The sequence below is a fragment of the Caloenas nicobarica genome, chromosome 2 (assembly GCF_036013445.1).
Source record: "Caloenas nicobarica isolate bCalNic1 chromosome 2, bCalNic1.hap1, whole genome shotgun sequence".
Lineage (NCBI taxonomy): Eukaryota > Metazoa > Chordata > Aves > Columbiformes > Columbidae > Caloenas > Caloenas nicobarica.
In genome coordinates, this window is record NC_088246.1 from 50,835,905 (window position 1) to 50,861,084 (window position 25,180).

At 43.1% G+C, this 25,180-nt stretch overlaps 1 protein-coding gene across 5 annotated transcripts in view; it reads right to left on the reverse strand.

The window, feature by feature from the left end:
- Positions 1-25,180, reverse strand: part of AOAH (acyloxyacyl hydrolase) — a 101,634-nt gene that overhangs the window by 42,967 nt on the left and 33,487 nt on the right. For all 5 annotated transcript variants that reach the window (XM_065627377.1, XM_065627381.1, XM_065627379.1 and 2 more), the window contains 7 exons: positions 20,531-20,591; positions 19,333-19,432; positions 10,302-10,361; positions 4,119-4,189; positions 1,976-2,036; positions 1,405-1,475; positions 188-236 (listed from right to left, as the gene is read on the reverse strand). In XM_065627377.1, the coding sequence (XP_065483449.1) occupies positions 188-236; positions 1,405-1,475; positions 1,976-2,036; positions 4,119-4,189; positions 10,302-10,361; positions 19,333-19,432; positions 20,531-20,591 (473 nt within the window). The remainder of the gene's footprint in view (positions 1-187; positions 237-1,404; positions 1,476-1,975; positions 2,037-4,118; positions 4,190-10,301; positions 10,362-19,332; positions 19,433-20,530; positions 20,592-25,180) is intronic.

Sequence of the window (25,180 nt, forward strand, 5' to 3'; positions counted from 1 at the left end):
CCTTAGTTTTTAATAGATACAGTTTTATTACTTGGAATATCAAAGGCAGTAAATAAAGAGGCATAATCTAAATCAGTGAATAAACCAGAATAAATAAAAATGAAACATTTGCAGACTAATTTAAAAGGAGGAAAAAAGAGAAGAAGCCATCAAGAAGGAAGTATAAGATGTAACTTCATTTACTTACCCATATGCCATTGCAGTTAGAGTCACTTTTCGCATCCCAGTTATCAGGACTAAAAAAGAGTTACAAAAGGATATATAGTGTTACAGAAAATAAAGCAAAAGGGGGTTTTGAGGAAACAAGATCCTTTCTCTCATTTTTCACTAAGAATATAAAATTATTAGAAATCCCTTTCTGCACAGAAGGGTATTTTTTTCCTAGCAAAATGCAGTATTAATTTAAAGTTAGTACTGGAAGTCACTGAGTGAAACTTATCCTTTTAGTCTGCGTATTCACTTAGGCAAAGTTAATGGGATGATTTTTGCAGAAGACGGACCCCTTTTCCCTGCCCTTTTCCTTGCTTTTAAGTGTTCACTGAAATCCACCAAGACCGTCACTCTAAATTCAGTGCAGGGTAATGAGGATTTGCTCTGGCCCATAACACAGTTTAATTAGCTCAGGCCTCTTTTACAGGGAAACTCCATCTATTCAGTCTGGCATTACACATGGATTCCGTAAGCCTATTTCTGCTAGTGCAGGTGTGCTACCCAGGCTGATGGTATATAATTCTTCCAAGCCCACACCCTTAAACTCAGCTTATCTAGTCACAAGCCAGTTAATGCCCAGGCTTTAAAAACAATCCTGGTCAATAATTTCCTAACAGACCCAATGTAGAGGAGAGCTCTATTTTTGAAAGAGTATTTTGAGCACAGGATAAAATAGCAAGAACAGGGGACCTTGTTTTCCATTTCAGGTGTGCATGGAAGTCCATGCTCAGGCAGCTGGGAGATATACACCCAGAAGATGTTCACTTAGAAGGATACATATTTAGCTCTACTATCCACCGTCATAACATGAGGATGGGACGCTGGAGCTCAGCAGCCAGCCATGAGCACCACTTTTTCACCCTCCCGCCCTGCTGCTCCCTGAAGTAGGCACGGCCCACATTACCTCAAGCGTCATAGGGCTTGTAAGCCTCAGCAGCTTGGTTTCCCTCCCCAGCTTTGGTCTGTCTGACCCATTTTGGCTGCAGATGCTTCAGAGAAAGGAAAGAAACCTGTGGACCACTCCTCACGTTAATGTGCCCCATCCCTGGTCTCGATCATCCCCTCTCATCTCCATCACAGTGACATTAAGCAACAAGCAGTGTCATGCTCTCTTAAGGCCAAAATCAAATAAGGAGCATGTTCTTCAAAGAGCCACAATTACCAGGAAACTTTTGAAATAATTAAAAGATTTACCGTCTGCCAGGGTACACAGTGGCATTTTTGTCGTCGCAGTCTCTGCCTCGCCAGTGATAGCCCCTCAATGTCTGAAAGCCAGGAGAAGCACATAGATCAGATGTTCATTGTTACTCTTGCACTTTTAATTTACAATATCTAAAATGAGAATCTAACTCAAGGTATAGGAATAAAGCTCAGTAAATGGGTTATATTCCAGAGTCTCTTTGCTAGACTTTAATAAATGACACTTTGCACACTTTGGTGCAGAAATAAAACAAGATGGCAATTTAATTTTTTTATATATAACTTTATTTCACCTCTTATTAATTCAGTAAACAGACTACTCAGCAGCAGAGCAATTTGCTTCTGCAGGGAGCACAGCTTTATGTGTGCATCTCCCAGGTGGCATAAATGGGTGATTGTTTTTTCATCTAGAATAAAACACTTTTTATAGCAAAACCCCCTCCATTCACTTCACTCCTATACCTATTTTCACATGAATGAATAAGGCTTTGTAGAAAGTAGGAGGAATACCAGAGACATTGTCATTATCAAGGGATTACTGTACCAGAAGAAAGGCTTTGCTTACTGGGAAAGTGCTAAATTTATCCCCATCAAAATCTTCAAAAGGCAGTTTATTTCTTATGACACTGTAAAAAACAAAAACAACAAATGCAGTGTTAGCATATGGAAGGGAACCTATTTGGAAAGAAAAAAAACACAGTAAAGGGTACAGAATAGATAATAGCTGGCATGTCATTTGCAGATCCATATTCAGTTTTAGCTCCAGGTTTGTGCTTCAGTAAAGTGATTCTGTCCAAAGGAGGAAATTCTGATTTCTTTCAATATCTGCTGACTGAGCTTGGGAGGTGAGGCTGATGGATTCATGTATGGCTGCAACGTCAAACCTTCAGTCTCTAAAACACCCTTTCTCATATTCATCTCTCAAGTCTTTAGACCACTGTCTAGAAGACTTGCAGTTTACACAAAAATAGCTGATTTTATGGAGTAAAAGTGAATTTAATAGGACCATACACACTGAATTCATAGGTGGCTTTATGCTTTAACTGAGGATCAGGGTCTCATCTTGCAATTTCTGTATTTAGTCCCACAAACTTCTGGTCATGCTGAAACATATTTGAGAAAAGTATTTTACCCTGATCTGAGCAATGGAGACTTGAGCCCTCAGCGGTCCCCCACAATGCTTATTACATTAACCTTTGAAAATGACACCTTTTTTTTCCCTTTTTTCCCATTGTGACTTTTGTTTCCAGCAACCCTCTAGGTTTTAGCAGTGCCTGAAGCGGGTGTTAAAATGATGGTGTCAGCTCTGTGCCCCTTCCTTTTAGACTTGGACACGTCCTAGTTTTCACAAGGTGCTACCCAAGCGTGGCACCTCTCTCTGGCTACGGGACACAGCTTGGCTCACCTACATTGAGCAGCCTTTCATATTTGGCCCAGCAGGCAGCACTCTTTAAATGATATGCTCATCATTCTTTCCTTGGAAAGTTTTCTTTCCAGCTTCTTAAACTCATAAGAAATGTTGAACCTGGCTCAGAGAGCAAATAGGTGCAAAGAAGGTGGATTCCTCAGACTGCATGAGCATAAGTGTAAGAGAAAATACAGAGAAGACAGGTGACATGCACTCTTGATGGGGCTTGTAACCCTTATTCTGTCTGTAATCAATAATTTCCACATGTTTGTTTGGGCTACTTCTTCTCTGCAGCAAGGTTTAGTTACAAGGAACTGGTACAGATCCAGACGAGATAAAAAAGTCCAAAAAGTCCAGCTGCCAAACATAGGTTTTTGTAACTACAGAAAGAAGAAACCAAGAAAAGTGAGAGAGTGCATGAGAGAAAGAAGTCAGAAGAGTTGAACATATTCAATGCAACATATGATACACAATTTGATTCCTGCTTCTACTACCTGAACTCACAGGGCCCAAACTCAGATTATTTGTCCTGACTTACATTTCGAAGGCAGTTACAAGGTGTTTCATGTTAAATCAATCCATTCCAAATAAACTCCTGATATTTGCAGTTTCAATTAAATGAGCAGAAATCGGTGATCGAGTTAGTCTTGGCAGTCAAATTAGTAAAAATATTCTGCTAATAATACTGATTTATTCTTAGATTTTCTTGACTCCTACTCCAACTCATGGGAGCGTGTTGTCAAATATGCTTTAAGAGTAATAGCCCAGCTGATGTCCTCGGCCTTTCTCAGAAACTGGCTCAAAGTCAGCACTGGCGTAAGTTGTTTTTCCTGCCCACCATCCACCCAGCTTTCTTCATACCTTGAGATTCTCCTGTACTTTGCAACTGCCACTTAATTCATGTTCCTCACAGAGTTATATAGGTATTGGTGTCCTTCCTGCACTTGAGCCGTGGGCACCACAACTGTGTGAACAAATGTAGTAGAAGTATCCTGGGATCAGGAAATGTCAGGAAAAAATCTACTCCCTCTTGGAAGTATCACATCTTTGAGTATGTTGTATATTTGACTTCTGGGACCTGCTAAAATTATGCAAATATTTTAAGTATTGAAACAGCACAAGGATCTCTCTGAGGAATCTTACCTGAAGTCTGTGCAACCTCCCTCTATGCCACCTGCACAGTGGTTTTATGAAGGAATCAACAGAAGTACAGGAAGATTTGTTAACTGAGGATGATTTTTGAAAGAAACAAATGTACCATATTCTCTTTCTGGTTAAGGGCTGAAAACTTTATACATACTATTTAATCTTCTCACACAGGTTAGCCAGAAGAGGAAATGCACATACACTTGAGAACCCCATGAAGCTCTTCTGCAAGGGAAGAAAATAAAAGAAAAAGTTTGCATTCGTTCATAGAGACAGTGTGGCTTGGGATATTCGGTGTCAGTAAATTCCAGTCCTAAATCATGTATTTTCTGCCTAGAAACCTCTGAAAACCCCAACAACTCCATTAAGGATGCTACATGCCAGAGGATCTAGACGCGATGCAGCAGTCGACTTAAGGATTTCAGCTGAACATTTTATAAACCAACTAGTCTTGCTTTGAAAGAGCTGTAAAATCGAAAATGAAGGAAGAAGCTCCTGTGAAACTGTCTCCTCTCAAGTACCAAGGTTATTTTTTTCGCTCTTTGTAAAAATTACTGTACTCATGTTTGATAAACTCGGTGGTATCTGACAGTGCAAAACTAGTGAAAGCAACACACTGTGGGACATAAGGCTGGTTTCTGCATACTCGGGGAATGGAAAGGGAAAGGAACAAACACAAAGAGAGGAGAAGTTAGAAGATCCAGCATGTGCACAGAATGCCCTCAATTTTTAATGATATTTTAACCTGGAAATCTCATAATTAGACTTTATCTTGGTCAGACCTGCAAGTTGTAAAAGACAGCTGCTGCATAAAAATCTCTTTCAACATTGGTAGACCATAACCATGGGCCAATCCAGTTGAGGCCTCAGGTAAACAGGAAGGTTCAGAAGCTCAAAGAGATCTTGTTAGTGAATGCTCAAGTTACAGAAACATTGCACGGCGTCAGCAATCAATCTCAAAACAGGCTTCATTCTGAGTTCACGTGGTCTTTAAACACCAAGAGCATTTGGGTAGTCTATAACTATGGAGGGCTAGTCAGTGCACAGTCTAATTATCTGTATTCACTGAGGCTGCATTCAGCATGTAAATATGGAGCAGATGAGCAGATGAGCATAGTCATAACTTTATGCAAAGAGGGGTAATCATTTTTATTGACATAGCACTTAAGAGTTCTATCCTTGGATCAACTCCCTTGAGTTACACACAGAAAAAAAATAAGATGGTCCTTGCTTTAATAAGATTACAACCCAAATCTAACACAGAACAGAAGATAAATGTTGGATACAACTCAAGAGAGGACAACGAAAGGCTGTTAATCACCATGAGGGGCAGTAACCCCAGCATATAAAGCTCTGAGTGACAAAGGAGGACTTTGAGGTGGCACTGCAGGGCAACGGGCCGGCGGTACCACGGTGAGCAAAGGATTGCTCTGCAGCCCCAGGGAAGGCAGGAGAGTGTTTGCCTGGGCAGGTAACAAGGGGTGACTCTCTGCCCAGAGCAGGAGGTCAGCCACAGCAGCGTGTCATTACCAGGATCTCAATGTGTAGAGGAGGGCTGGGCTAGTGAAGAGGGGATAGAGGCCCTAGTACAAAGATGGTAGCCAACATTTGCACTGGTGGCTGAAGTGACCAAGCAGCAAAGTGAAGATGAAAGAGTGGTACCCTGTGGAGGAGACCTGCAGTGGAGGTGCAGCTGTAACATTGCACTTTTTGAAGGATGACATGGAGAAATCAAAGGACAAAAAAAAGGAGGAAACTTGGGGAGACAAGAAACCTGCAAAAGAACCCACCAATTGACTCTCTTCAGCTCTGTCCAACACACTCAAATGACAAAGCTGAAGTCACACCAGCTTGGAAGGGGCCATGAGGTGGAGGGGATGTCAGTGGATTCAAAGGAGAAAGCAGAACACAGCTGCAAAAGAAGGCGATAGACACAGCCAAAAGCAACAGGGAGCGGGGCCTTTCCATGAGATGAAAGACCAACCTGGTCCCACTGCTGCGGCTCCAGCCACCCCACGCTCTTCCTCACCCATCTGTGTCACTGTATTTAACCTTCCTGCCAGCCTGGCTGCTGCAAGGCTACGTCCTCCAGCCCGGCAGGGACGCAGACCCCCTCTTTGCTCTGTTCACGTGCATATGCATGCATGGCCAGCCAGGTAGAGATTGAGGGGTGCACAAGTGGGATGCCAGCTTTCCTCAAAGAGCTTTGCAAACCTATCTACGCCTTCCTGGAAAGAGGAAAGAAACCACTTCCCCCACCTCCTCCATGTAGGAATAATCTCAGTGCTGCCTACTAAAAGCACTAGAGGCTCTTAATGCTTTCCATCAGGCTAAGATTTGGAGGGTCTTCATTTGAGCTGCCAGCTTTTCACTTCAGCCTAAGTCACAGCATGCAAAGCCTTTGAAGTTGAGGCATCTGGAGCTGAAACTGTGCCAGAAAGACAAACTACGGGGCTTGCAATAAATTAGTAAAACCTCCTTTCATTCTGCTCACAGGCTGCATTTGAAATCTGCCCTTTGTGGTAAGTACAATAAAATCTTTCCTGCCCTTTTCTCAGCTAGTCATTTGAAGATTGTTGCTGACTGGATCTCTGTTAGTTTCAAAGGAAGACCATCCTGCAGTCCCAGAGACTGCCTAACTTGATTGGGAGTGGTTGGCATGATGGTGCCCTGGAAGTGGTGTGGGTGATGTCGAGTTGGACTTCCCAGCCTACACATCCCCACAGCATGTGTGACAGTGAGATGTGAACATAATGCTTCGGCTCTGCCTGGAGATACGCAGGAGAGCAGCTCACCTGCTCTTAGAGGGTGTCTTGGTCTACTCTCGAAAGGCAGAAAGGAGCACAGGTTTAAAAAAAGGGATAACCTTTTCCCGTGCATGTGTAAGAGGGGGAGCACAGGTGAGCAAGCACTACAGGACCCTTCCCAGAAGAGCCAGGCTATAATTGCAGTATGTGTTTTTTGGAGGAGGTGGGTTACTTATCCCTGTGTAACATCAATGGGTGGGCAGGAGACAGGTTCATACTCCCCTCTGCCTTGCAATTCCCTTTTGGCTCCCTCCGTGGCTTCCCACTTCTCCGGCTGCTGGGCTGGGAGTTGCAGGTACCACGTAGTCATGACAGGATTGTGCGCATGGTGCTTGCTCTCATTAAATACTACAGCCATGGCTCTATTTGTCATTCTTTCACTGCTATTGCTCAAAGATGCCTCTTAGTGTCTTCTCCACCCACTAGAAAAGTTAGCACTAGAGGTGCTCATGGTGATTGATAACACCAATATTTTATTAATTGCCCGTTAACATTCCCTAATGACATTTGCTTAATGATTTTAATTTGTTTTACAAAAAAGAATAATAATGAGCCCTTAATGCTTGTTGGTGTTTGGTTTAAACCAGTCACTCACAGATAGCTCACTACTCTTAATGAATGGAGACATTTATTAGATTTTGGGGGGCTTGTAACCACTTTCACTGTGTCTCTACATCTGGATAAATATCTTTTATTTTTCCCAAATCTACAATGATGCTAAGAAATGCCCAGTAAGTACAACCCCCCTGGAAGTCAGACAGACTTAAGATTCTCATTACCAATAGCCATAATCATGTATGTTTTTTATGCACAGTCACACACAGCTGCCAAGCAAAGATGGGGACAGATAACTTACATGAACCTCTTCAGATGGTTTTCCCCATATACACAATGGGGCAAAAGTAAGTAAAATATCAGCTGTGATAAGAATAAGAAGATGTTTTTGTCCAGCATAAGCCAAAGCATGAAACAGGCTAGGTGAATGTTTTCTCTCTGCACTGGTGTGGATGCAGAGATGTCCCACACCACAGACAGAGCATTTCTGGATCCTCACCCATACATTCAGCCAGACAACCCTCTCCCCAAGCAGCAAGAGCACCTTAACTTCTTTGGCCCTTGCTCACTGACACGTGTATGTGCTTGGGCAGGTGAACATGATTTGGCAGCATTCAGTTTCTGCTGGTGATTCTCTTACCATTTCATCACACGATGCTGCTCTGGGATATGGGGCTTATGCAGGTGTGATACACGCTGTGCTCTACCCTGGAGATTTTCCATTGTTTTTCTGGATTTGAAATGAAATTTACCACAACCCAGCTAAAGGTGAAGTTGTAAGAGACAGCAATGCCTCTAGAAATATTGTTGTTTTTTAATTTTCTAGCTTTAAAATAAGTTTCAGCAAGGGTCATTACAGAGAACGTGCTAGCAATAACTGCAGGAGGGGCCCAACCAACCACATGATGCCTATTTTAATTTGAGCTGACCTTGTATTGTGAGTTTAGAAATACGCTGCCTGAAGAAACCCAACTATAACCAAGGCCTTGCTGGTTCTAGCTGAGACACAGTCTGCTCCTCTCTCCTGCTGCTAAATAGGCAAGTAGGAGCAGGAAGAGGCCAAAGGCATCACGATAGAGAGCAACAGAGACATAGGGTCATCAGGGTATCAAGCAGCTTTGAGGATACGGGAGAGTAGAGACAAGCTGGAAGGAGACCCCATTGCACCCAAAGATTGATGACAACCATGACGCCCTACCCAAGGCCTTTCAGTACTTAAAAGGGGCCTATAAGAAAGATGGGGACAGACTTTTTAGCAGGGCCTGTTGTGATAGGACAAGGGATAATCGTCTATAACTAAAGGAAGCTAGACACGAGGAAGAAATATTTTACAACAAAAGTAGTAAAACACTGGAACAGGTTGCCCAGATAGACGCCCCATCCCTGGAAACATTAAAGGTCGGGTTGGATAAGGCTCTGAGCAACCTGATCTAGTTGAAGATGTCCCTGCTCATTGCAGGGGGGTTGGACTAGGTGACCTTTGAAGGTCCCTTCCAACCCAAACTATTCTATGATTCTATGAAAGGACATGGCATGCATGGGCATCAGAGGCCAGATGATGCCAACCATGAAAGGGACACAGCCTGATATGCCAGGGGTAGAAGCACGCGTGAGGGAGCAAAGGAGCCCTGTGTCCTAGGAAGCAGAACCAGCACACTGATCCTTCTTCACCCCCACGCCTGCGCCCTGGCTCTGGCTATTGGAGAGGACCTCCTTGACACAGAGCATCTTGCTGCAGGTGTTAACATGAGGACTTGCACCCGGGGAAAGGGGATTAGAAACTTCATGTAATTTGAGCAGAAATCTCAGGCCATCTGTAGCACAGTGCTGAATAGGAAGGAAGATGAATAAGATCCTGCTGGTTGCTGTTCTGCAGGAGCTGAGACCCGTCTCTCCAACGCATTGGTTATTTCCCTGGCTTGGCAATTTGGCAATTGCCCAAAGGCTAATTAGGCACCTCAATTTTCACTTATGTGAGTAGCATCACAGTGAGGATTCGGGAAGAAGCAATTTCAATAATTTCTTCACAAAGAGCAAAAAGATTAGCTCTGCATTAAGTGTCTGAGGACAACTGGAAGAAAACTCCATGGCTGAGCTGACTCATGTAAGTGAACCCAGCAGAATAAAAGCTGCTATTCCTTTCTCTGCTACCTTTTAGATATCCTCTATAAATCTGAGAACTGGCAGAGGTGGTAAGATTTCAAATGCCAGTTCTCAAGTTTAGAGGCAAAAGCAGCCTCTCAAACAAATGAAAAATAGGCAGAATTTTCATTCAGGCCATTGCATGAGTTTCAGACAACCCCAAAGTGCAGCCAGTCACTGCTCTGAGGCAGTGGCTAAGTTCCTGAGGCTCCCTCTTACACAAGGCTAAAAGGGCAAGACAGACATGACAAGGGACAAGGAAGAAGCATGAAACGAGGAGAAGAAATAATAAGCACTGCAAGAAGTTTGAAAGAACTAAGGAAGGAAGCTTTTCTAGATGAAAAAGCACAGGGCAAATCTGAGTGGGAAATTCCTGCTTTTGTAAAAAAAATCTAAACAAAATCTGTATCTGCTTTTGTCTTATTTTAAGGCTGGCTGCCCCACCAATGCTGAGTTGGACTAGTACAAGTCAGTATCTCAGCATAGAGTTGCACTATAGAGCTCACAGATTATACCCTCAGTTGCTGCATGAATTCCATTCGCAGAATTTATGTCTTGGATGGATGTAGGCAGTTATTCCTACTCTACAAGCAGTCTGCATTTTTCATGAGTTTTTTTCTGCTCTTCCCATACTTTCATATTTCTTCTCTGTCACCTCCCTCTCCTTCTTCCTGGTGTCACCTGACAGAGCAGATCCTATACCAGGTAGGAGAGAGTCAGCATTCAATTCAGTGATGAACAGGTGGGTTCACAATTGGACAAAATAAACATGGGATCATTCCTGATAAAATGCAAGTACAGTGAAAAAAATCATAATGCCACTGATTTCTTACCAGATCCTTCGAAGTCTTCATAACCCTTTTTGCTTTCCTTATTGCAGTACTCAGCCCCACCTAGAAGAGCAAGAACAAAGTAAAAAAAAAAACCCAGAGCAGCATCACAGTATTCTACAAATTTTTGTCCCTATTTTCTAACATTTAAAAAAAAATGTATCAGTCACAGCACAAAAATAATGTATGAGTGCACAAACTCATCATCAGTTACTTTTTACTGGACTAACAATCAATTATCTGACTGCCCCCTACGAAAATCCAGTTGTGAGAGTTCATTTATTTTGCTCCAGGGCATCATTTATCTCCTCAGGAAAAGTCCAGATTGGTTAAAAAGCTGAGATTCATATCCTGACTGCACTGCATGAACTGCAGAGGACAGACTTCTCTAGGGACTCCTGCTGAAGAACAACTCATCCATTAGATGGTCAAAAGAGGGCTACGCATGCGATGCTGGTCTGACTTGCTGCAGAAGGGTACAGAGGAAACATTCGTTCTTGTGTGGATAAGGGTTATTGTCGGCTAAGGTTCATCTCAGCAGGGGAATAGCTGCCACGTGGGCAGGTGCAAAGCAGGGAATAGAATTTGGAAGAAAAATTTCCTGCTTAGGATCTAGGAAGGTTAGATTTTATTCTGGAAATACCTGCCCTGGAGGGCAAGTTCTCATGGACAGTGGCAAGAGTGTTTTTCTGTTGGTTTCATGCAAATTTGTGTTGAAGAAGCATTTTCGGGATTCTTGCAAAATTAGGTACTTATACCTAAATAGAAAGGAAGAGTGGGAGAACCATTGTAAGAAAAGACCTTGGAAAGGCATCCTTATCAAAGGAGAATGGGTTGGCCATCATAAGGCCATGGGTTATGACTACTGGTGGTAGAATCATAGAATCGCTTTGGTTGGAAAAGACCCTTAAGATCATCAAGTCCAAGTGTTAACCTAGTACTGCCAAGTCCACCTCTAGACCATGTCCCTAAGAACCTCATCCTCACGTCTTTTAAACACCTCCGGGGATAGTGACTCAAACTTCATAATTCCCCAAATGTCTTCCCATTTATAAGCATGCTCCTCAAGGAGGAGAGGAAATTTTGTGCAAGGGGCATCAACTGTGTGTGCGAGTGACAGCCAGGGACCAGCACCTGGCAATGGGAGGACGGATGTGCCACCAGTAGTGCAGCAGGGCTGTGGTTGAACACACAGTGATGGCTGCTTGTCACAGCTGGGAACTGCCCAGCACTGCTGAGGTCCTGCTCTTGAGGCTTCCTCCAGGCTCTGCTGCTCCAAACACCTCAACTCATACACTTTTTCTGCCCGCCTGGTCCACAGCCCTGGGTGAATGCTGAGGCTTGGGGCATAAGCAGGGACTGTTTCTGCACCGTGCTGTTAAGGGCTTACTCTGGCCTTACGAAGTGTGGCCCGTACCACAGTGCAGAAGGATCACACTGTCACGAATGTTTTTCCTGTCACAAGGATTCTACCCTGTCATGGAGGTGAAGAGAGGCCCCAGGCACGTTCACGCAGTCCAAAACATTTTACAACTATTTAACAAGTCTGATGAACAGCACTTTGTAAATTCAGCCACGTCTTCCATAGGAAAAGAAGATCCCACAACTTCAATGAAAAAACCCAAAATCTAGTCCCGGGGGTCTGGGAGGGTGGTTTAAGTTTGTGCTATGGGTGTCCTGCTCATGAGACAGCCAGTTGCTGAGTGCCCCTGAGATGAGCCCAGCTTGCAGACTTGCATGCAAACTTCATGAAAAAGCATTTAGTTTTGGCAGGATAACGCCAGCGTGCTCCCTCCTGCTGCTCCCTTTTCACTTTTGGACAATATCCTTTCATCTCAGTGATGATAATTGCCATATGGTGTCCTGCTTTTATTAGGGCCACCTTTGCAGTCATATCTGTGAGGCAGTATCTGTCTGATGACCTCTGTCTTTCCCCTCAGCATCCAGCATGAAGAAGGCTGAAAATACCTCCCACTCGCCCTCTTTGAGGAGAAATAACTTCTCTTGTTCTGTAGGCTTTGAGGATAGTTTAAAAAATAAAATAAAATAAAAAGAGACAAAAATCAATTACTTTCAAAAATGGAAGGAAAAATCTGGTATATCAGAAACATGCTAGCACTTTGTTTCTGATAAAAATGGTTAGTGAGGACAAATTGTACTGTGTGATGATGACCTGTCATCAGTCTCTCCTACAGCTCAGCCTAAGGACATAACTGCTAGCTTCACACCAACCAGGTCTGAGGGCTCTGAGGTAAAGTTCAGTACAAGTTTATATTTATCTGGCTGGAGCTACAGGAACTCAACATGGGGGAAAAAGTATGCTTAGCCAAGTGGTAGTATTAAAGCATTCGGAAAAAAAGAAAATATCCCTCAAGTGATGGCACCTTACTGAACAGCGGGCATGCCAGCTTGGAATAATAAAGCAGCATATATTTGCATTTAAAGCAACCATTACCAACATTTTTTTTACTAGGGATAAAATTTAGCATGTCGTTATAGTTGATTTAGGAAGTGATCAAAACAAATTAATTAACTGTGGTATTCAAGGGTCAAAAATTTACAATGAACAATATAAAGGGATAAGGAAGAATAAGAATAAGCAGCAAGGAACAGACTTCTAAGTTACTGGTTTTTAATATACATGTGACATTAATATATGTGTCACATTAACATATGTGTTTAATATATGCTTAATTCACTGTGTCTACAGTCTTATAAAAAACTGGGTATGTCACAAACAGATGATAGATGCTAGGAAGGAACCAAGACACGGTTTCCTAGTTCCTTCCCCCTGGGCAACTGCTGTCCCCAAAAACAAACATGCCTCTTGCATTTGCCTTAGTTATGTTGTACGCGATCAGCTGCTGTCATTTCTGCTATAAAATAACTCGAGACTTGGATGAAGAAAATGGCTTAAAATTGAGTACTATGCATGAAAAATTTCCAGAGAGACAAGTTCCATCAATCCCTTTTTGCTGGGCAGGAGAGGAGAAACCTTTCTTGCTCTCAGTAGCAGTGCATGAGAAGCACACGCTTCAGCCAGCTACAGCAATATTGCACAGAGAAAGCAAAAAAACAAGGGAGGAAAGGCTGAATTGCCTCTGCATGTGGAAAATGCTCTCTCTGAAATGCTAAGGATGAGATCTCCTCCCACTGCAGAAGTTACTTCAGCCAGGACTCCAGGGTGGGTTGTGGAGGACTGGCAGCTGAAACACCTATCCAAGAGAAAACACTCTTGGTTTCATGGGCCACCTGTAATTGTTGGTTGACACCAACATGTCGAGCCTGCCCCACCAAGGGCCATACAGCCCATACAACCTCTCTTGCTGCAACTCGGCTAACAAGCAGCCACCTCTCTTGCCCATGGCATGAAAACACTACCGAGGAAGGTCTCAGTCTTCAGCAGCTGATGGATGAACTCGTAGCCGCTACCCACAAGATGTGCAGAAGTCCCGAGGAGCAGCCGAGCCCCATCCGCCCAAATCCATGCAGCCCCGATGCCCAGCGCTACATAAAATATCCAATATCCTGGGGCTGGGGGCAGGGGGGTCACTGAGATTTCATTCACTGCTTGCTTTCAATGCTCTCCACAGAGCCCATGTATTCCTAGTAATTATTTTTTATGCAAACAGATCTATTTCTCATAATAAACAAATGCACAAACCAACTTTGTCTCTCATTTATCATCCTTGTTAGCCAGCTCTTTCCCAGGAGAGCAGATATTTACAAAACACTCCAGAAATTTTCCCTTCTAATTCATTTTCTTCATCCTTATACCAGGAGTATACCTAGTAAGGTACCAAAATGCAGCACAGCTTGTTAAACAGCATTGGCAAAACTGAGTTTTGTTGTACAAATCCCACCTTTCATCTTGCAGAGGCCAAGGGGGAATCTTTATGATTGCGTGAGACAGCCCAACCAAACAATATGTACCTGGACACAAAATAGTGACCTTGCCTGCAAGCGCACATCTAAAACACGTGAAGCCTGACTTGGCCCTTTTTCCTCCCAGGGCAATTAGTCTCACTTCTGCATATTTTACACCACTTGTTTCCTTTGGACTTGGACTCTGTGTGTTCTGAATGAAACATTTTGATTTATTTTTTCTAGCTTACCTCTGTGAAACACCGTCAGCATGAGCAATGTTCCCTTGACCTCACACTTTTGTCTGCCAGCCTCCCACCCCAAACGCCACTGTGCCTGTGGGTCACCCGAGACTTGTTTTCAGGGGACCTGCCTGGAGAAGCATCTGCATTGGTACAACACAGCTGCACACAGCACACTGCAAACCCCATGCCACCCTATTTTCTTTGGGTTTATTTGGTGGAAAGTTAGGCTTGTGTGGCTTGGTGTTTGGTTGGTTGGTTTTTTGCTTTGTTTGTTTGTTTTTGGCTTTGACTCTTGTTTTAGTTGTTGTTTGGTTGGTTTATTTTTTCATTTTGTTTTCCGTCAATGAAGAGGAACAGAAGAAATTCTGAGAAACAAGTGAAAGAAGAACTAGTGCTCAAACTGTGCCTTCTGCTATTGCTTGTCTATAGGTTGTTTCTTCAGGGCTCAGTTCCGACTGCAGCAGAAATAATTCGCATTTCGGTAGATTTTACTTGTTTCTAAAATGAAAGGCTGAAAGGAGAGCATCTTCCTCCCCAGGACCTATTCTGCCTCCCAGATGCTTGCTTTACGGTCTGTGCTCACAAAAGAAGGAAATGGGTCCCAGTCACAAGGTCTACCTTTGGGTGGCCACCTGCTCTTATCAGGAATGCAGAAGCATTCTCTCCCCAGAGTTTGGTTCTGCCTCACCTCCTGGGAAGCAGTTCACATTTTCACTGAAAGAGAGAGAGGAACAAGAGAAAACAGTGGGAGTATTTTTATTTTATGAAACCCCAAATGCTTGCTTTTTTCCCAGTCAGAATTGGTTGGCTCCTACTTTGTCAAAGAACAGGCTGGCAGCAGTAATGTCCATGAGGGATGTAGCTTTTGCTTTTTACAAAGTCAGTGAAAGACCTGATAGAGGGGACATGTACCAGCATGAGTGCTTGTGGCAATGAAGCTTATTTTGGTAAGATAAAATGACATTAGCATAAATATGTATATTTTTGCTGACTTAAAATTACTCCCAGCAAAATCCTTCTACTGGAGTTTAAGCTAAAGTCTGCAGCCACAAGGTCTCTAGTAATCTGGAGCAGAAAAGTGATGGGGAGCAGAAGGGCACTCTGAAAGGCAGAAAGAAGAGCATAAGCTCCTTCCAACACAGACCATTTAAGATTGCCAGCAGCAGGACTTCAATGCTGAAGTTGTGCCATTATTCTGACCCCAACAAAATCAATTAAAGTATTGCCATTTAACTGAACAGGCCAGCTGGCTTGAAGCGATCTACCAACAAGCTGAGAACAATCTCCTGCAAACCTGCTTGCTCCCGGGGCCAGAAGGGGAGTTTGGTAGGCAGTGCCTACAGCCCCTCACCCTATTTCAACCCTTTTTACTTGCTAGAGGAATGTCCCTGCATCACAGGACCTGGTGGAGAAAATGCTCCACCATGTGAGCTGACAAACTTTTTTAACTAAAAAAACATGCAGTCATCCTAAACCAGGTATCTTGGATACCTGTACCCACTGTCAGCATTTTGGAGTGGTGCTGCAGCAAATATGAGAGCATCTGCTGTCGATGTATCTTAAACCACAAGGCATATTACAGCAGCTTTAGATACTGCCTAGTTTTCAGCTCCCTATGGTAAGCCTAGACTTGTGATGTGCCGTATTATTTTGCCTCCTGACTTGAAGGAACCCCCAGTGCTGCTACTCTCATACTGATGATAGAGGAGAACATCTTGTTGGGCAAGAAACATGCAGTGTAGATGTTCAGCCTACTCATGCACATCTACTTGCACTTCCAGCCCTGGCCCAGGCTCTGCTCTATGGGCCCCTGGTGGCAATTAGGGGCTCACAGGACCCCCATTATGAGTCACATCTGCTTGCACAGCCATGCTGGTGATCCAGGAGCCATGAGTGCCCTTTCTACTCTTCCCCACCAGCATCAGGGGTCTCCTCCTGTCACTGCCCATGACAAGGGTAGCCCACCTTGTCCAAGCCCCTGTGATGGAGTTGCCCTCACCCAGGTTAGATGCTCTCCCCCTCCAGCTCTGCGCTCAGAGTACTGCACTGTGCAAATGGAGCAACATTTTTTATTCATAATTAGAGTCAAGTCTTGTAGAATAATCACAGAGTGCTAATGGCTCCAAGTAGGTTGGCAAAAAATTAATTTGGGCTAATTTGTCAGGGACCAGGGAAGTATGTAATATAACGCATGTATCATTTATTCAGTTTGCAGTGTCTCCTTTATGCAGATACTTTGCAAGGCTTCTGAAGCAGGGGCTCTTCCTCCCTAAAGACAAACAATCTTCACTAGAGCAACATCAAAGAAACAGAACAAAACAAACTATTGACTGAAAAATCAGCTACATGTTGATATTTGGCACCTTAAAGGCGATTAAAACCTGAATGTTACATTGCCTTTTGAGAGCCAGTAATTCTATAATTATTTCACTCCCTTCACCGCTACAAATATGATACTAATCCTGGGAAAATGGGCGTCCAAAAATTTAAATGAATAAATGAAGTACCTGAAAATCAATAGAGTTGAACAAAACAGTCTTTAGTATTAAAGTCTTGTTCAAACACTTGGCAGGGGACTGAGCCAACTTTTGCAGGATCATATAACTGATCAATCAAATTACAAACCAAAGAAGCAAACATGAGGTAAACTGCATTTTATGCATCTGCATCTCTGACTGTATATTTTTTTTTTTCACCCATAATTCATCTCTACTCAGTCTGACTTGTCACAGAGTTACCGTGGGCAATTTATCAACCACTTGAGCGTGAACTCTAAGCACTGCTCTTCTCCTCCCATCTCCACCAGCCTCTTCACGCTGTCTTGGGGCACCAGGTGAGCTAAAAAGGAAGGCACAGTCAGGGTAGAAAAATTGTTTTGTTGGTAGGGTTTCCTTATTCCTGGTGAGAAACAAATACACCTTGACAGAAAGGGATTTAACTACCTCTTGGAAGGGAAAGAGTTTGCTCGAGACTCTCACAGAGACAGTGTCCAGGCTACGCAAATGAGAGTTTACATTTTGTTTTAAAAAAACCCAAAACAAAACAAAATCATCCGTTGTTTTCCTCAAAGAAAGTGCAGTCGCTGGACCTGTCACTGGAGGTAGAAGGAGTCAACAGCTTGGTCCCACACCTGCTCTGACAGATGTGTAGAGCTGACCAAAGATTTGACAGCAACCCCATGAGTGGCAGCCTGTCCCCTTTGGTTGATAGGTCAAGAACTTCACCACAGGTCTTCGAATTTCTGCATGGGAGCCACCTCAGTTTAAACAGCCTCCGGGTCCAGACTCAGCCTAGTTTGCCATGCAGCCACAGAGAGGCCACCAGCAGAAGTCAGGGTGCAGGGTGGTTTCTCCTTCTCTTTGTTCCCCCACACAAGCAAGGAAGTCCACATGAAAATCTAACCCTCGTGCTGGCAGTGCAGTGCACGTTCTACCACCATTGCTACAGCTCCTGCTGTCCCCCTGGGTGACCTGCTACACTGGGGGCCAGGGGAGCCTCCCAGCCTCTCCTGTACTCTCACCTTTACCTTCAGGACTCCCAGTATGAAAAAAAAAAAAAAAAAGGGCCCCACAGCCACTGACAAGGTCTCTGCTGCTGTTAGAGTGCAAGGGAGGAAAAAAAATATGCAATTACAAGTCAGAAGGCAATTATAAAGGGAGAGTTTGCAGTAGAGTGGCTCTGGTTTACCTCGGGGGGGTGGAAGGACCCATGAACTGTTTTATCAGTTCAGATGCAGAATTTCTGAAGAAAACCATTTGATGAAGTTTGGGCAATATCCTGGTTGAGTCAAGTTAGTGGGGGCCCTCTCTGCTGCCTGCACTCCTCTTCTTTCACCACTGCCTGGTTGCACACCCATATATCTCTATGTTGGTATAGCATGGAGCATAGTAGTCATACGGGACACACACCTGCTATAAAACAAATGTTACTGTCATTCTTGGAATGCAAGTGTTTCTCCAGGCCTTAATATTGCCAGAACTAAATCCATTTTGGAGATGAACCACAGGTCACCAAAGCCCATAAAAAGACTCTGACTGATTTAAGTGGCTGTTGGATGAGGCCCCATGTAAAACATCTTGTGCAAACCTTTAGAAATCAAACTCGTCTTTATCCATTCAGATGCAAGGAAAAACATTTCCAAAAAGAGATGCCTAAGTGAATCACTTGCTTTTTGACACTGCCAAAACCTGACCATCACTCACAGGTTTTAGCATGGCTGGGGCTGCATGATGACTTGGAAAACAAAAGAAAACAAACAAACAAGCCCCACTACAACTAAAAAAATCCCAAACCAAACTGTATCTGTCTAGACATCTATGTATGTGTCTGAGTAGCAAAGGTCTAGGACATGCAATCAGGTTACCATGGTGCAGCAGGTAACTGTACATCAAAAAGTAGTGGTAACTGATTATGTTTCCAGCCTGCGGTGAAAGATTATGCATGTGAGCTTAAACCTCTTGCATTGCAGACTCATCCAAGTCAAATAGCCCTGCATTTGCCATGGGTATCTAGAGTCTACACAGCCTGACACGAGCAGATCGGGCAATGTGGGGATAACTTGTCATGCTGTAGTAATGCTGTGGTGTAGATGAATCTCAGTATCTGGTTTGGAGTTACTGTACTGCTAAACAATAAAGTCTGGAGAAAGTGAGATTTTATTTTCCCTACTCTTCTTTGACCCAGACTGGTACAAGACAATTTGGCTCAGTAACTTCCACTGTCCAACAACGATGTTGTTGGTGGCACACACAGCTAGCACGTTATGCACCTTTGAAATAGACCTTTTCTAAAAGTGTCCATGTTCAAAATTTTGAAGTTTACTTCCCAAGCAATGCACATGTACTGGTAGCCTCTGTACTGTTCAGCTCCAGCTTAAAAGACCTTCCACAATCAGTAGCTTTGAGAAAAGTAGAAAACCAACTCACCTTGGGAGGAGGGTAGAGATGACAAAGTGGTTGGCCTGGATCCTGTTTACACAGCTTCAAGGAATGGCAGACCACATCGGCATTCATTTCCTTGTCTATGCTGAAGGAAATGGTGCATAAACAAAGACTATTATGTTCTTCTGGGTGCTTGAAGGAGAAGCTATTTCCATGGGAAGCTAAATCTCCCCAACGCCAAACAATAACCTCAGCTCCTTTCACTGTGGCCTGAAATTGCTCCTCGGTTCATTGTTGGGTCCTAAAGATTTTCTGCCACGACACCCTATTCAGCATTTAAAATTGGATCCCAGGATGATGAAAAAGCACCATGCTTTATACACAGCACCTGAATCAAATATATTATGATTGTTTTGGTTTTTAATCAATCATAACTCTGACAAAGATTTAAAGGTTAAAGTTAATGCATATGCAATTTGGCACATATGAATGTTCAGTCATTAACTCAAGAAAATAACCAGAAAACCTTCAAAGATCCTTAACCTTTAATCGCCAAGCACAAGTGCTAAGATTGTTTCTTTCTTTTTGGGACACACCTCTGGGCTAATCAGGAATTAAATTAAAATGTCTGATTATAGTACTTCTTAGTCCTGTAAGCACTTTGCAGTCCCTTGGCTAGTTTTAAAAATAAAAATGAAAACCTTAGGGAGAAAGAAGGTCTAGCAAAAGCTCTGTTAATTAAACTAAGAACTTTCAAAGAGGAATAAAATGACCTACATTTTATTTTTTTAATCACTTACATTACTTAGTAGGCTTCCCCAAGAGTGTGTATCAAGGTTGGGATTGAGAGCATGTAAGGGCTGACAATTAGAAAGCTTGATTAAAGGTAGAAGGGAAAGCAAGGGCCAAGTATTACAGTAGCACGACTGTAGAACCTGTCTCGCACACATGGGTTATTCATATTCCACCCTCAGCCAAACGAGCTGAATTTCAAAAGGTAATTACATGAGGTGGGCCTGATCTGAGATTCAAATGGAGTATGAAAATGGTTACCAGTGGCAGCCTGTGTTTGTTCACTCAGGAATAGCTGTGCCAAATGCCAAACCAGCGTCACTCCCAAGCATCTCTGCTTTAATGATAATGTGATTTTAAGAGCAAAACCCCTGCACTTCAATCCAACAGCACATCTGTACGTGTCAAGAACAAGCTAAGCAAAGACCTGAGAGGACACAGCAATACTTACAGTTCAGCTATGTGTGGTCCGTAAAGTTCAGCAAGTACGTAACAGAATCCTTGCAGTTTTTCTAGAAAACATTTTTTTAAAGTAATTGAGCACAGTGAAACTGGTTTTATAACAGTCAAAATACACCAGGAGTTGTTTCATTAAGGTGAATGCTCATTTACCTCAGGGGAAGGTGTGTGAATCTATGACCTCAGTACAGCACCAGAGAATGAGAAAGCCTGAATTTCTAACCTTGCCTAAAGCCCTCTGGCTGTAGGCAAGCCACATGATAAAAAGGGTGACTAGCGTTTGTTAAATATTCTGAGTATGGCATAATGAAAAATCAAAAGAAATCATACATGCCACAGCATCTTCTAAGCAGTTTAAACAAACAGCTAAATAGGTTTGCAAGAAGAAAGAAAACAAATATATAAATTGAAGTGCAGAAAGTGATGTGGGGCTTGATGCTACTGCTAGAGCTGCCTCGGAGCTTCTGAGGGTTTTTGCGAGTTAAGAGAATATGTTTTGTGTAGAGCAGGAGTTGCGCAGGAGTAATTACATTCAAACAAATATTTGACACTTTTCATTTGGCTTCCTTTCACAGACTGCAGCCGTGTGCCTTTTTTGGGATGCTGGCTCAGGTGGCTCTCTTTAATCTTGGTGAAGCATGCCTTCCAGAAGACAGCTCATCAGAGATTTCTTTAAGCTGCTGTTGTAAAAAATTGGTCCCCATGCCTGAGCAAAGACACTTGCAGGAGAGATTGGGGGCTTAAATACAGGTAAGGCATGATGGTAGCACTGGTCTCATAGATCCCATGAACGAAAATTGACTGTTTCTTGGCCTGAACAGACAAGAGCTGGTTAACCATTCGCATATCCAGTAAAGGAGGTGTCAGGCCTTGTTTCGGCAGGAATAGTGTTGTGAAAAGTCATGAAGAGGCAGGTTCATACAAGTGCAGTGCTGACAAACTTGCAGCTCCTGAAATTCCTGAGACAGAATCACACAGAAAGTTAGGGATTGGAAGGGACCTCGAAAGATCATCTAGTCCAATCCCCCTGCTGGAGCAGGAACACCCAGATGAGGTTACACAGGAAGGTGTCCCGGCAGGTTTTGAATGTCTCCAGAGAAGGAGACTCCACAACTCCCCTGGGCAGCCTGTTCCAGTGTTCCATCACCCTCACTGAGAGTTTCTTCTCAGATTTAAGTGGCACCTCTTGTGTTCTAGTTTGAACCCATTACCCCATGTCCTATCACTGGTTGTCACCGAGAAGAGCCTGGCTCCATCCTCGTGACACTCACCCTCTACATATTTATAAACATTGATGAGGTCAGCCCTCAGTCTCCTCTCCTCCAAGCTAAAGAGACCCAGCTCCCTCAGCCTTTCCTCATAAGGGAGATGCTCCACTCCCTTCATCGTCTTTGTTGCCCTGCGCTGGACTCCCTCCAGCAGTTCCCTGTCCTTCTTAATTTTCTCTTGCACCTCCATTAACCAGACAGATAACTATTTGTACTTGGGGAAGAAAACATAGAGCATCCTTGTCTTTCCCAAAGAAAAGCCTTAGAAAATCACAAAGCTGAAATTAAATATTGAATAAATTTTAACCAGTATCAGGCTGGACATGCCCAGGGCTGGGGGTCTGCTGCATACAAGGTGGGCAGTTTTGCTCCAAGGACGGTACGAAACCTTGCAGCACTGACTGCATCAGCAGGGATGGGTTGCTCTCACTCCCGCAGCTGCTGTCCCACCAGGACTGCAATTACTCCAGTTGGCAATTTTCACCCAAGAAAGGAGGACTGGCATCAGAAAGGCATAGCAGGGAATGAAAAGATAATTTTCCCAACACCCTCCTACTCATACAGTATTGCAGGTAGCTTCTGTAACTACGATAGCTGATTTTTCTTATCCTCTGCCAGGTGTTTTATTTCAATCAAGTTATTAGCTTCATTTCTTTACCTCCTTTGCCATATAACTCCTCTCTATTGGCTCTTTAGAAGCAATCTGCAAGTAAAAAATTGGCCTCCTGTCTAGAATTAGATTTTATTCTTGCTCACCTAAAAGGAAAGACATCACAGATATCAACAACCCTGTGTTTGGTATCATCACTAATTAAAACATCCTCTGACAAGCGTTGCCTGTGGTGCACCTGGCTTCCTCTAGCAGCCACAGGAGAAGGTGGCTGGCTTCCTCAACACCTCTCCCCCTGGTGCATCACAGGCAATGGTCTCGTCATGAGTTTCCCAAATCAGCTGGATTCCATAACAATTCTGGCCCTGGAGGAGCCAGCTGGCTCCTGTAACCTGTCCTGGTAGCAGCGAGGAGGGGAGGGTTTGGCTGGCCGTCAGCTCTGGGGAACTGATGTTGGGGGTCTGCTGGTCACACTGATTTCTACGTGCTGATTTCCTTATGTGTATAGGAAACTTGACGTGTAATTATCCCACGGTGTAACAAATGACGGGTAGAAAAAAAAGTACAGCAAAACCATAAAATTATCGTCCTCTTGGAAGATATAGATGCCATTCAGGCTTTGGCTACCAGCAAAACAGACCCAAGCCAGACACAGTGTTTAGAGGACTTGCCCTCTGAGCCAGCCTGCATTCACCCCTTCACAAACCTCCGGTTCTGCTAACGCACACAAGGAGAGGATTTTGCAGAGAGAAAGCTCTGTTAGGAAAAAGTTGCATAAGTCATAAAGGACAAGAAGAGAGAAAGAGAAAAAAAGATTAATAACTTTGAGTGCTCAGGGGCGAGAGAAGAGCTTAAATCAAACTAAATGCTGGAAAAGTTAGAGAAAATGTAGAGCGAGTTTGCTTTTGTTCTGCTTCAGGTAAAAGAGATTCCCTAAACTGCCCAGTTCTTACGTGGTAAAAATGCAGAAGGTTTTCCTCTGTAGCTTCACAGTCCTAGAAACACAAATTCTGGCTGAATCCCAGAGGATAAATATTTACAAGAAAGATGGTACTAATCATGTTGCCATTTCCACTTGAGCACTAAGGTGTTTACACAGCAGTGGCTGACACAGAAGCAGAGCATGACTCAGAGACAATGCCGGAGGCAGATGGTCTCAGAGCACATTTTGGGTATCAGACACCTCTGTTTCATCAAGCAGACAGCCAGTATCTAGGTGAACATACATTCTTGCTAACAACATCTCTTACACAGTAAATACTGCCCATTCCCTCAGACCTGGCCTTTCTGGCTGCTCAGAAGCCTCCTTCACTCATGGCATTACTGTTCTTATTTTCACAGGTTTGTTGGACATGTTGCTGGAATCACACACATTGCAAATATTTACATATAAATAAGGATGTGATTGTGTTTTCTACACAGCCTATGGGATTGAATGGGATTGACAAGTACTGAATTTTTCTCTCTCTTTTTCTCTAAACATTTTTTGTACTTGAACATGTGTAACTTTCCTGGAGGCTTGATCCAACCACAACTTGATTGTAATCGAAATTATAGGAGGCACTTAAAAAATCCACTCAAGTTCTCATTCTCTTTTTGGCTCTAGGAAAAGCCCCATTGCCATTAATTTGTTGCTGTTACTCTTGCAATCAATTGTAGGCAAGTGTATAATAATGAAATTGTTCCTTCAGTTGAAATGGCATGGCCTGTTTTAGTAGGTTTGCTCCTTGTGAACATTCAAAGCTTTTCTACTGTTTCAAGCAGCAAGAAGCAGCTGTTGATTTCTTCGGGGCTGCAACATTCACCTCCTGGGAGAGGATAAATCAAGTTACACTGTAGCTCCCACAAAATCCATAGGATTTTTCACTCCTTTCAAGTTCAGGGTCAGTTTTTCCTATTGAGCGTATCCATGCATCTCATAGAAGTTAACTGGATTATATAGATTTAACTAAAGGGATAATAGGATTTTATGTGTGTAAAGAATGGCAGCTGAAAAGAAATATCTTGACATGTCAGTGGAACAAGGTCTACTGAGTGAATCATGAACATAGAGCTAGCATGTCATATTTTAAAGAAGAAAATTGTATTTTAATACAAGGATCAGTGCTTCTAATTGTAACTTCATGGTTATGTGCCTGTAATTTAAAACACTGAGGATATGACTTATGGAATAGAAATCAGATAAGCGTCATTCTATCAATGAATGAATCCCAGCAATTACCTCCCTGCCCCCTCCTGCACTGGGAAATCCTCTCTTGGAACGGGGGCAATTAATATTCTACATGCATCTTCCATGAAACTAGGGTCTACAGAGCACGATGGTTTCTCAGAGATACAATTTGTGAAGTCCTATATAAACGACCCCTTAATGAAGAATCCTAAGCCATCTTTTTACATTCATAATGTTAAAAAGATATAATGAATATGAGATCTAGTTACTTAAATAGTTATAGGATTGGTCTGTGAGGCACAAAGCTCTTCTGGCATTCATGCTGTTCTTTATTTAGGGATGTGCATTTGGACAGCTAAGCTCCTTTGTACAGATAAAATAAAGGGCTTTGAAATTTGTATCATCGGCTACATTTCAATAGCTTTGCTGCGCAGACCAAATGCTCACATATTACACCTGCCAATCTCAGCTCATTTTTGAGATTTTTACAATAGCAGCTCTCTATACCTGCTGAAAACATTTTCATCTTCACAGTTGCTATAAAGACCTGTATCAACAAGAAGGATGAGTGGTTGGGCATACAGTGAATCTATT